Source organism: Xiphias gladius, chromosome 4 (genome assembly GCF_016859285.1).
Source record: "Xiphias gladius isolate SHS-SW01 ecotype Sanya breed wild chromosome 4, ASM1685928v1, whole genome shotgun sequence".
Lineage (NCBI taxonomy): Eukaryota > Metazoa > Chordata > Actinopteri > Istiophoriformes > Xiphiidae > Xiphias > Xiphias gladius.
Window position 1 is genome coordinate 3,803,948 of NC_053403.1, and position 12,033 is coordinate 3,815,980.

A 12,033-nucleotide genomic window follows, 5' to 3' on the forward strand; every position below is an offset into this window, starting at 1 on the left:
ACACTGGCAACTCTCCTCTAAGGAAAGTAGCTAAGGTTTGTCCAAAAGGTCGCTAGATTTGTTGCTAGGTACTTTTCTAAAAAGGAAAAAAAAAAACAGTCGCCAAAAAGGTCTGAAAAGTCGGTAAATTGGGTTGGCAACGCTGCCTGTCAACACCTTGTTAATGACGTAAGAAACTGTTTACGTCAATTAATTTTGAAAGAGCAACGGCCAATGGTGTAACTTCATCTCTCTTCAACACATCAGTCAGTCAGTCAGCAACATTTGCATCTATAGGGCTGAGCTGTTGCAGTCCAGCCGACAAATGTTTGCCTGGGCTGTGTACTACTCCCCATGACTAGTAGATCGATTGTGACATTTAAAAAGGCCTTAAGTTCAGTGAAAGAGTGTACCTAAGGGGCGTGCGTCATTATTTCTTTCTCTCCTTTCTTTTCTTACTACTTGTCATGTTTAATTCTATCGGTTTTATTTATTTTTATTTATTTAGGAAGGGTTCACAAGGAGTCCATTACTTTGACCATTACATGCACTCCATCTTCGCAATTCCTAGGACTGGCACGCTGTGGGTGAGTGTGACTTTCTTGTAATTTTTCATCAGTCATTTGCGTGGCTTAAGTCATTCATGGAGCACAAAGTAGATCAGCTTTGCTCTTAAGGAAGTCCTTGAATTGTGGGCATGACGCTCATGTTGGCAAGGATGAAGAAACGTATTTTCAGCAGCAGATTAATGCACATTTAGTGCAAAGGCACAAAGCATAAAAGCAGATACAGTAATAGAAATAAAACAGGGAGCCATGAAGCCACGCTTGCTTATCCAACAAACCTCCCCTGAACTTAACTCAAGAAAAGAAAAAAAGAACGAATGAATAAAATACTAGACTAATAAATACAAAGTGATTTACCAGAATACAAAGAAAGTAAATTACAACAACAAACACAATATGAACAAATTAGTTCACCAGATCAGCAGAAAGTCATCACGTAAGAAGAAAAGAAATGCATAAATTACACATATAATACTAATAGAGGGTTGGTTGAGGGTGGATGCACTTGGTCAACTTGTCCTGTATTATGAGGATTAATCTGGGATTTCAATTAGAAGTTGCTAAAGGATGATGGGGGAAGAAGTGGCAAGAACATTGATATCATATAGTGAGAGAATATTATGACCCATCATCATAATGAAGGATTGTTAGTTTGGTCTTGTTATTGTTGTTAATTAAAAAAATTATAGGATATTGCTAACCTTATCCTCAAAAACCTTTCTTTTGGTGCATTTTTTGGGTTGTTGTCATTATTGCTAGTTATATGCCATTGCTGATTGGCCCGTTCCTGTTTCATTGCAGTCCATATCTTACACCGACTGGTTGAACAGTGTGGTGACATCAGACAGCCTCGGTGAGGTGATCCTCGCCCTGTTACCTCAGATACACTACACTCCTCCATATCTCAAACGCACAATAGAGAGACGATTTGTAAGTTTATTTTCTTTGTACTGCTTTTTTAACTTCGAGCCTTTCTCTTTCTTTCTCTCCTCCTCACAGCTTTTTCCGTCTTCAGTCTAAGACAATAATTCAATGTTGCATTACAGTTTGACAAATTCACCACATCTGTATTTCTTAAATATTAAAAACCTGAACTAGTAAAGACTTAATTTGGTAGCTTTTAGTTTACTGTCAAAACATAAACTTTATGGTTAAAACACTGGATTGAATACGACAGAAACACATAGTATTTGTATTTGCTAATAGTATCTGAAGACAGGCGAACAGTACCTTTTTATTAACTTGTTTACCTCATGCTGTGTCTTCAGCCCATCTACTTCACATCGCTGGTTCCTTATGATAAAACTGAAGAAGAAACTCAAGGGACGGGAGGAGGGGAGGAGGGGGGAGACGCTGCTGAAGGGCAGGAAGGAGGAGGGACAGAAGAAAGGGATACTGGGTCTGAAGGAGGGGATGAGAACGACAATGAAAACAGAAGAGAAGGAGGAAGAAGTAGAAACGATACAAGTCCCCCTCAACGATTCCAGACATACAAAGAGGCTGTGAAGAAATACTGCCTCCACCTCACAGACAACGATATGGTGGGTAAATGGACATGTATAATGATAATAATCTTTATGTGTAGAACACTTTTCAGAAAGCAAGTCACAAAGTGCTTCACACAAGGCCGCAAATGAAAACAACGAAGACATTTTTTCCCCAAAAAAAGAGGTAAATTAAAGACCTAATTGAAAGTAAAATTTAAAAAAAAAACACTTATGCAAATCAGTTCATAAATAAACAATCTGTGTAATAGAATTGAATCCATCTGGTAAACAATGTAGGAAACAAGAAGATTTCAGACAGCTTTTACTTCCAATGATAATTCACCCTTTGACTCTAATTCTTCAGAAAAAGTTGTCACGAAGTGCGTTTCCATCCACCTGTTTTAATGCATATTTTCAATTTTTAATGCATGTTAAAAAAAACCTGAGTAATAAACACTGGAAATTAAATAAAAAAAAAAAAAAGTCAAAATATTGCAAAAAAGTTTGAAAGCCTGGCTAAGGGGTAAAAGATTTGACAAAGTACAGCGGAAACAGACGGAAACAAATCCTGAAGCATGTGACTTGAACGTCCACTGAAGACGAAACCAGATCTGTGTGGAGCGATGAAGAGACTGTAACGTTCCTCAGATTAATATAAGAAACACACATCACATTTCCACATCGTTTAATTACCTGTGCTCCTTTTTTTAAGAGCCCAGGTAATTAACAGACAATTAATACTATTGTCATCTCGTCGCACCCTCTTCCTCTGCAGTGGTTTAATTGCACCCAACTGGGGAATTTATGCCACCGACAGTTTATCTCCATGCACTCAACTCTTAATATTTGCACAATGGTACTGGATGGAAATGCGCAATAATGGACATTTTCTCTCTGAACATTCTGATAAGATTTGCACTACGTTTGCGCACATACTGTACATTTAACTACGGCAGCAACGAACAAGTATTTTCATTTTCAGTTAATGTGCCAGTTATATCCTCCATTAATTGATCAATTGCTTTGCCTAAAAAATATTAGAAAATGGTGAATAATGCCAGTAATCATTTTCCACAGCCCGAGGTGATGTATTTGAGCTGCTTGTTTTATTTGAACAGCAATCCACAACTCCTAGATACTCAGTTTACTACCATGTATCACATTTACCCATATGATAATAATCCTCTCCTCCGACTTCCAGCGTACCTTTGCAGGAAGCGAGAAGCGAGCTATGTGGAAACGCATGAAAGACACAGAAGTGAAGACAAAGATGAACCTGGATGAAATGCCACTGGCTGCACTACACAAGGTATCTCTCGCTCACACACACACACACACACACACACACACACACACACACACACACACACACACGGAGTGCCAGATATCATCAGACTCCTGCTGGAGCTCAACAAGGAGAAGAGAAAGATTAACGCGAGAATGAAAGAGAAAGGAAACAGAGGTAAGAGATGACAGAGGGGCCTCTTTCTCCTCCTCTGATGTACAGCTATATGGACGGGCTGAATGTAATGATGTGTAAAATGAGAAAAATGTCATCCTCAGTGGAAGGAGGGATGGGGAGATAGAAAGCAGCCATTTGAGGATTTGATGTGTTTAATTTTAAGAGAGGCAGAGTGGAGGGCGTCGCCGTGCCCTCTGGGATGAGATGATGGACGGACACTTCATGGGACAATCTTTTGACTGGCTCCTGGTCTGAAGGGCATAAATGGATTGGAAAGAGGGAGAGAGAGAGACTGAAGAAGAGGAAAAGAAAAAATAAAAGCGGCACACCTGGAGGATTTATAGTGATGAAGACAGGGAAAGATGAGCGCCAGTAAAAGAAAGGAAGGAGGTGGCAGCGGTATTGCCTTACTGAGAGCTACAGCTGAGTCATTCACGGCGGAGGGACAAAAATAAGCTTGAACCAAGGAATCGTTAGTTTATAAGCAAGAATAACCCAAGTAGCAGTAAAAGTAGCGGCTGAAATAACTGCTTCAGCACAAGTATCCAGTGAAAAGACACTGAGTAGTGAGTTAAGCTCAGTTTTCAGTCAGTCCGTCGTAGCAGCCACTGGTTCTGTATAAATAAGCACAAAACTGGTTTCTTTTTCTCATAATTAGGAAACAAGGCCTCCACTTTATCAGTTACACCTGTAAAATCTAAAGCGATCCAATACAACTGCTCTGCCATAAGGTCAACTTTTGCCAATAATGTTGGCTCTGTCACTGTCATAGAGGTTTTTAATTCAATTCTGTGTTTTCTCATTGAGGTCATAGTTAGTGATGGTGTTCTACTGATCCGAGGTTGAAAAATAATCGAATTTCCCTTTTCTGAGTGCATCAGAGACAAGAGAACCAGATGTCCCACAACTTCCTGCAGCTTAACAATGACAAAATTTGAGAGCTGGTTTGTACCTGGTAATTAGTTGTTCTGCTTTTACGTTTCTCATATAACAACTCCTGTGTCTTGTCCGTCTCCCCTGAACTCATTGTGTGTTCAAACTGTGAGAAACTTGAAACTTGACCGATGGATTGAAAAGGTCTGCAGGTACAAATGCAGGCTGTAGATTTTGTAAGTTCTGGGAATGAAATGACTTCTGGTATTGACAGTTGCTTTTACTGTGAGCACAGACGAGAAACTTTTGCCTCTCCTCCTCCTCTCCTCCTCAGGTGCGTTTCAACCCAAACATGAACTGCCATACCTGGGTGGTTTCCGGAGGCCAGACGGGGCTGGTCAGACTAAACTGTCTGAGGAGTATGATCAGCTCTCATGTCAAGAATATGATAAGCGAGAACCAGGCTCAGTTCGACGCACTGTACTCACCGAGAGACCAGAAGGAAGCCGTCCAAACAGCGACAAAGCAGCTATAGCGAGAGTTTAACTTCAGAATCGGAAGGTGGATCAAACTGTCACACAAGTGTATGACTGCAAAAAACACGAAGCTGCAAAAAAAAAAAATTACTCGCGAAAACAATATAAATTCTCAGTAGCACATACAGTATATATATTTGCTGTTTTTGGTTTAATCGTGTTGCAAGTGGTCTGTGGCCAGGCTTAAAATAAAACAAGTGACCAACCTTTTCAACTTTAAGTAGGAAAAATGAAATGATTCGCTGGTTTATGGCGTTTCTTCAACAACGGCCCGATAACGCTCTCCCATCAAACTGTTCCTCCACTGGGAATTCTGCCTGACAGTGTAGCAGGTTAATGAGGAACCACAGGTGAGTATATCCTCCTATACTGACTGAACATTGACCTGAACACGGCTTTACTTCCCGCCAAATGTCTCATGGACGCATCTTTTTTTTTTTTTTCAGTCTTTTTACGCTGCTACAGCAGCTCATGATGAGAAGTGGCAGTGGGGGCGGTTTATTTGCGACCGGGCAGTTACAGCGGCTGGCGGTGCCTTGCATAAAACATTAGCAGTTTGCAAATTGCGAACATGGCAGTGACCCCACTGTTGACAGCAGTCTAAGGCAATGAGCATGTAAATTATAATCTGCATTCACTGTTGTAAAAATCAACCCTCAGGAAAAGTGATTAATACCTGCTACAGTTTGTTAAGGGATGATGTTAAATTTATAAATGATTATAGATTTAAAATTGTTTCGGATGGTGGTTTCTAACCACTTAAAGGAAAGTGCCGGTTTAGTTCGACCTGGTGTGTTTCCCATAGATGTGGCTCTCGTGGCTCTATGGGTCGTGCAAACTTTGTATCTATGGGATACATCTATGGGAAATAAGCCCAGTTTCCGTTATAAAGGAACGACTGCACGCTGAGCCCAAGCCACAGAGTTCATCCAAAAAGACAGTGCTTCAATCCAGTTGGATCTCCGTCAGGTCAAAATGCTTAAAAATGGACACCACCCCCCCAACAATGCAGAGTGCAGGCGATACTGTTCTTCATTGATGCTGCTTTTTAAATACCTTGGCACCTATACGGGATCTGGGTATAATTACACCCCTTCAAACGCGGCAGTTTGAAATAAACGATAATCAAATTTCCCAAGTTCATCACCGTGGGGTGTGTTTACAGGTGCATTCCTGTCAATATTTTGCAAATCTGACATTGCTGATATTAAAAACAAAAGGGATTCTGGTCACGACGGTGCTGATATGACGCCCTGAGTAACAAAATGTGACAGACTGGGTAACCTCAAACCTTCTGGCTTTTTCAGTCGTTATTATGGCAGACATTTCTGTTTATTATCAGCAAGACATTCCATTGCAATGTACGTGAATTTCAGTTTTCAGATTTCTTCGCTTCATTAGCAAGAGTGTACAGAATGTCGGTATCATTTATTAACTTGTCTGGTTGGTTGGACGATCAAAACCGCTTGCGCCAGCGTTGTTTCTCTAAGCCTTAAGACTCTCCTGACAACCCTTTTTTTTTTTGTGTACCAGTACCTTAAAAATACACTTTCTGAATTTATTATTGTGCCCCAAAATCTTCCCCCCCACCTCACTGTTGATGTTTTAAAGCTGCAAACTGAGCCGAGTTTCAAAACATCAAAACCAACCTAGGAAAAATTGGAGTGTATCTTTAAGATTATTTTTGCTGCTGTACTTTTGTAAGTGATCACTTTTCTCAACAGCTCAGGCTACAACTTAGGGGAAATACTTGAATATTTTTTTTTGTAACTCCGCTGGATGTAATGTTTATAAATAGACACATTTTTAGGTCTTTTTCTGCCTTTGTTCTTTTCTTTTCACGTTGAATTTATTCCTGCTGTTGTTATTGTGAGAATTCTAAAGTTTTGATTCAAAATTTTTTAATAATAACAGCTGCAGTATATTGACATGACATAATTTATTTTTCAGTGTCTACAAAAAAAATAAAAAACAGGTAGTATGTACTTACAGACAGTAGTCTCTTTTTTAGGACGTTTTACTCTTCAGTTCACTTACGGGTTTGGAAACATGCTTATAAGTCTAGTTTTTTTTTTCTAATTTACAAATCGCATTGACAGTTTCTGAATGATGTTTAGTAAACACCATGATAGTGTTGTCAGTGATGAAAAATGAAGTGCTGACATTATTATTGGTAACTTGTAATTCATAAAAGTATCGAACTGTGCAGGGCGTGGTCTCGTTCTGTTTTTCTGTTATTTTTGAAATGTTGCATATATGAATGTTTTTGTAATTGCAAAAATTATTTGAATAAATAATAAAGACGACATTGTAAGTTTATTCTTGACCTTGGAAAAAACAGTCTCATCACAAGGTCTATTAGTAGCTGTTCTGGAGCTTTCGATCGTATCACATGATATTCATCAGAGCACATGGAGTTTGCCAGCTTGTCGAGGAATTGTAGATGTTCAAATGTTGAATTTGTGGATGTTTTGTCAACCGCTGCTGTTTTCCTAAACTCCTCAGACAAAAATGGAAAATTGGAACAAATCCATGACAGCTGGACAAACTCTTGTCTGCTGGTGAAGATCATGTGATGCGATTTTAAGCCCCAGAACAGCTACTATTGGACCTTTTGCCAAGATTGTTTTGCCAATTGTGTCTAAATGCCTGTAGGAGCCGTATTAGTGATTTAAACAGTAACTACGCAGCTCTAGTTATAATGGTTATTTTTTAACAGAACCAGAACACAGAGTAAGGTTCGGGTCTAAAATGATCCAGTTTTATGCTTTAAAGGGAACTAGTTGCCCAGGTACAATGTCTGTCTTCCGTTGGATGTCTCTCAAATAATCCAGCCTCTTTCTATCACCTGCAGCCTTTTATTTCACTTTACAAAAAAGTCTTGCCAAACATGAAAATGTAATATCAAACATCAAAGATGTGACAAGTGGAATTAAGCATTATCACCAGAACACATAGACAAATAGGACTTTTTAAAGACCGATTGTACAAGGAAGATAAATGTATTTACACAAGTATACACAAGATCATACCAAGAAAATACACGATATTTAACATATTTACAACAGTCACACAAAGTATAATTGTCACAGCAACAGCACAATACAGAGAGCATTCTCAAACATCAGACTTTCATAGTGAACAAACAGGAACTGTGTTTTTCTGAAATGGCTTGAACTTTTTCAGACTTTTAGACAGACATTTTTCCAGACTAAAGAACAGCTGCAGCCTGTAGAGGTGGACTCCAGTATGCATTTATATCAAAACTAGTACAGTAAAATGCATTGGTCTTTATTACATTCACTTTGTTTTAACTCAGTCTTCATAGCTGTTGGGTCCGTATATATATATTCTCATTTTGTATTATTTTAAATGGAAAAATGTATTTAAATATACAGGATCTCCTTAAAAATTGGTGAAAATATAGGATTTTAAAGAAGATATTTTTTCTTTGATTAACCCTCTGCATGGTGTATCAACATATTCTGATTGCCAGTGGAACAAGAAACGTCTTACTGTACATGATATTGAGTAACAGCTAACAACCATGCAAGTATTTGGATCAGAATGGATGTCAACTAGGAATTTGAAATACACAATTGTCCTTTCTTTACAAACAACTATCGACATCAACACTTAATAGTAGCTGTGAAACATTACAGGCATGTCAACTGGCTTGTTCGCTGTTCCTAATGGTGCAAATGATAAAAAAATTATTCCCTTTACTCAAGTCCAGAGCATTGACCAGTATCAACCAATGCTAGATTAAGCTCCATAAAACATGCTGCTGTGATTAGTGGTCTCCAGAGGATGAATCCTAATGATCTCGATGACACCATGATCGTCCCACTGGCACCGCCATCAAATCTACAGGGCAATTCACTGTCAAATTAAAGCAAGTTTCAGCTCCTCAGTAGCTGATCTTCTTTTAGGTTGTTCATTACATACCCTTTCCCCTAGTTCCTCCCTTTAGCCAAAGGATTAGATGCGGGGACAATATAACTAATGACTGGGGTTGTTGTAAAACTTTGACACCAGAGGATGAATCCTAAAGTTGTCTGAAAACCCTATTGAGTATGACGATCTCACAGTCCTTTCTCTAGTGCCATCATCACCCTAAAATGTCCACATGAACACAAGAAGTCACAATCTAAAGGGCAGTTTGCTATGTATTTTTCTGAGAAAATCCTGATCACCAGAGGATGAACTCTTTTCAGTTTTGTTCATTACACAACCTTTCCTCTTGTGCTTCACTCAGGCCAGATGATCAGTTTTGCACACAACCTAACTAATGACCACTATAACTAAAACTTGCAGTAAATATTCCTACTTCCCAGAGGATGAACTGTTTCTTTCTTTTTTTTTTTATTTGGTTTATTACATAAACATGTATCCTCTAGCATGTCCCTCAGGCCAAATGATCACTTTTGTACTCAACTAATGACTAGACTACTGTGAAACTTCCTGTGGACTTTATTGGTCCCCAGAGGATGAACTGTGTTGATTCTGGTAATCCTACAGCTCTTTCCTCTAAAGTCATCTTCAGCCCCAAATTTCCACTTGCATGCGGAAAGTATCAGACTCTAATGGACAGCTCGCCACTGAATTTCGTGAGCGCTTTCCTGCTCCCCAGAGGATGTCTTTTCATTTTTTTTATCATACAATTTGTAACTTCCTCTGGTCAAAACCCTCCACCTAACCCTTCTTTGGCCTTCTCTGTACTGCCAACATCATGTCTGATTTTATATATTCAGCCACCAAAGCAGCAAGACTGTAGGATATCAGCACACCTGTCAGCATGTTCATTTCGTAGGTTACAATGACAACAGATGAATTGCTCCCATAAAAGAAAGTTTATGTCACTTTGATACAGCATGCAAGAGGGAATTTCTGACGGCTACGTGGTGAAAAGAGCTACAGAAAAGTCAACAAACTAGTCGGAAAATGGCTGCAAAGCCACTGCTGCTGTTTAGTTGGATCAAAACCCAATATTAACTCAATAGATTAAAAAATTCAATAGATTCAGCTAATTAAAATGGACCTATATACAATTTCTTTGTATCTGGTTCCCCTTGTTAACAGACTGCTACAAATATTTAAAATTAACGTAGCCAGTTTCAACTTTTTATGTGACATTTCTAGCCTTGTAGATGGTTAACCATCTCAGAAAGGTTGAACAACCTCTGAGCACATTAGTCTTGGTAATACTACTGGCCCTAGTGTTTTTTTGTGACAGCAGGAGCACTACCATAATTTTTCAGTTAATTATTACCTGTTAAGAAAATAATTTGACCAACAAAAGCATCTTTTTATTTAAGATTTTGAGTCAGATATTTAAAAAAAAAAAGAGGTAATTGTCACGCCACTTAACAGATCAGTAAACTAAAGAAGTAACTGAAAATTGTTGCTGTTTGACTTGAAAAACTCAAATGGATGGATGGGTAGGCAGACAGACAGACGGACAGATAGATAGATGAAAGCTTGGCGAACAGAGAAACATACTGTTGATGGATGGGTAACACCGAAGCTCCAGGAGGAATGAGAGATAGATGAGATGGATGACAGCATGAAGCTCGAGCTAATCGTCCGACGGCCGAACTAAATCACTTTTGCCCCCAGACTTGAATGTCCGCTCAGTGGAAGTACCTGATTGCTTTTTCAGCCTTGACACAATTCATTTTCCTTCTGCTCAATCCATACCAAAACGCTGCCCACTATTAGCTTGCCTTCAAGGTGATTTTGTAGGGTTTGGCTTGTGTGACTCTGGAAACTACTGCCAAAAAACAGCCCTTAATGTGTTCAGTTTTGAGGCTGTCGGCGTCGTAAGAAACATCAACTACATACCAACCGATCTTCGTATTTCCGCTGAATTTTGCTCAAATCAAGATGTTTACTAGTGTGCAATAATCAAATTTTCCTGACCCGCCAGCCCTTCCAGCATGGAGACAGAGGTGACTCCTCATCTATGGCTTAATGTGATAACTACTGTGCAGCAGCGAGTTTGGTCAAGTTTGGATTTTGCAGAATTATTAGCTATAACAGCATGTCATGGTGAAGAATGGTACAGTATAATGTTAAAAGAGAGGTGCAAGAACATTTCAGGTCAGGATACTGTAGGTTCTAAGACCAGTGTGAGGGATCCAGACCACGGCTCATTTCTCCCAAACAATCCTCGACACATGTACCTTTCCAACATAGGGTTTACTGGGACTTAAAAATACCTTGCCTGTATCAAATATGCCTCAGGTGTCTTCAAAGGGTTAATCATCCCATACTCACCCTACTTTTTCATTTGTTTATTATGACACTGACTAATCAGCTGGTTCAAAAGTCTGCATGTTGTTTTCTAACCACACAATGTGACCCTCGCTCTTTCTGTGATCTCTCCCTCTAGGGCGACAACCAACAGCGGGTACAAATTTATGTTTTTAGAGAGGTATCGTTCAGGCATTTCCTCCTCGAAAGACAGCTGTCAGTGTGGTACACATTACCTTGACGTCTGCAGCGACTGTGTGCCAAGAAATAAAGTTAATAAAGTTGCAGAGTGTAACTGATGACCGGCAGGCGGTGTGGATCTCCCTTTCTGACCTGTAGTGGAAGGCAGGCTAATGGAAACGGAGACGACAGTGGACTCTAGAGTGAGTATCTGGTAGATGATCATTTTGGTAAAGTTAGCGTTGAAACAACAGACATCAAAGTCATCCATGTGTCCCTGGCAGATCACTACATCAGGTGCTCCATACTAACAGTGTAGCGCACACTCTTGTTAAAGGATTGTGTGCTCCGTACCAATATGTTGGGATTTTGGAGCATTATTGTGTTTACGTAGGATTATCGGGAAAGTTAGAAAATAAGCAGTAGCCCTAGTGCTGTAAAGTGAGTGGGAACAATACGTGCTCTTGTATCTGGCAGTTTGCTTAATTCATGGGGGAATGCTAAAAATCAGGCAGTGTTTTCAATCAGCAGTGACTCCTTCCATAAAGCAAAACCCACTTGGACAGACTGCACAACTAAAATTAGTTTTCTCCTGAAATAGTTGCATAAATATAAACCCAGCTTAATTTTTTTTTTTTTTTTCCATACTCCATCCTTAAACTTGTCATTATTACATCAGCTTGTCCCATTCGCGA

The 12,033-nt window shown here is 39.3% G+C and overlaps 1 protein-coding gene across 2 annotated transcripts in view; it reads left to right on the forward strand.

Moving 5' to 3' along the window:
• Nucleotides 1-7,194, forward strand: part of gtf3c2 (general transcription factor IIIC, polypeptide 2, beta) — a 33,303-nt gene extending 26,109 nt beyond the window's left edge. For both annotated transcript variants that reach the window (XM_040125879.1, XM_040125880.1), the window contains 5 exons: nt 488-566; nt 1,347-1,475; nt 1,814-2,086; nt 3,234-3,341; nt 4,702-7,194. In XM_040125879.1, coding sequence (XP_039981813.1) covers nt 488-566; nt 1,347-1,475; nt 1,814-2,086; nt 3,234-3,341; nt 4,702-4,902 — 790 coding nt within the window. In that variant the 3' untranslated portion in view covers nt 4,903-7,194. The remainder of the gene's footprint in view (nt 1-487; nt 567-1,346; nt 1,476-1,813; nt 2,087-3,233; nt 3,342-4,701) is intronic.
• The last annotated feature ends 4,839 nt before the right edge of the window (nt 7,195-12,033 follow it).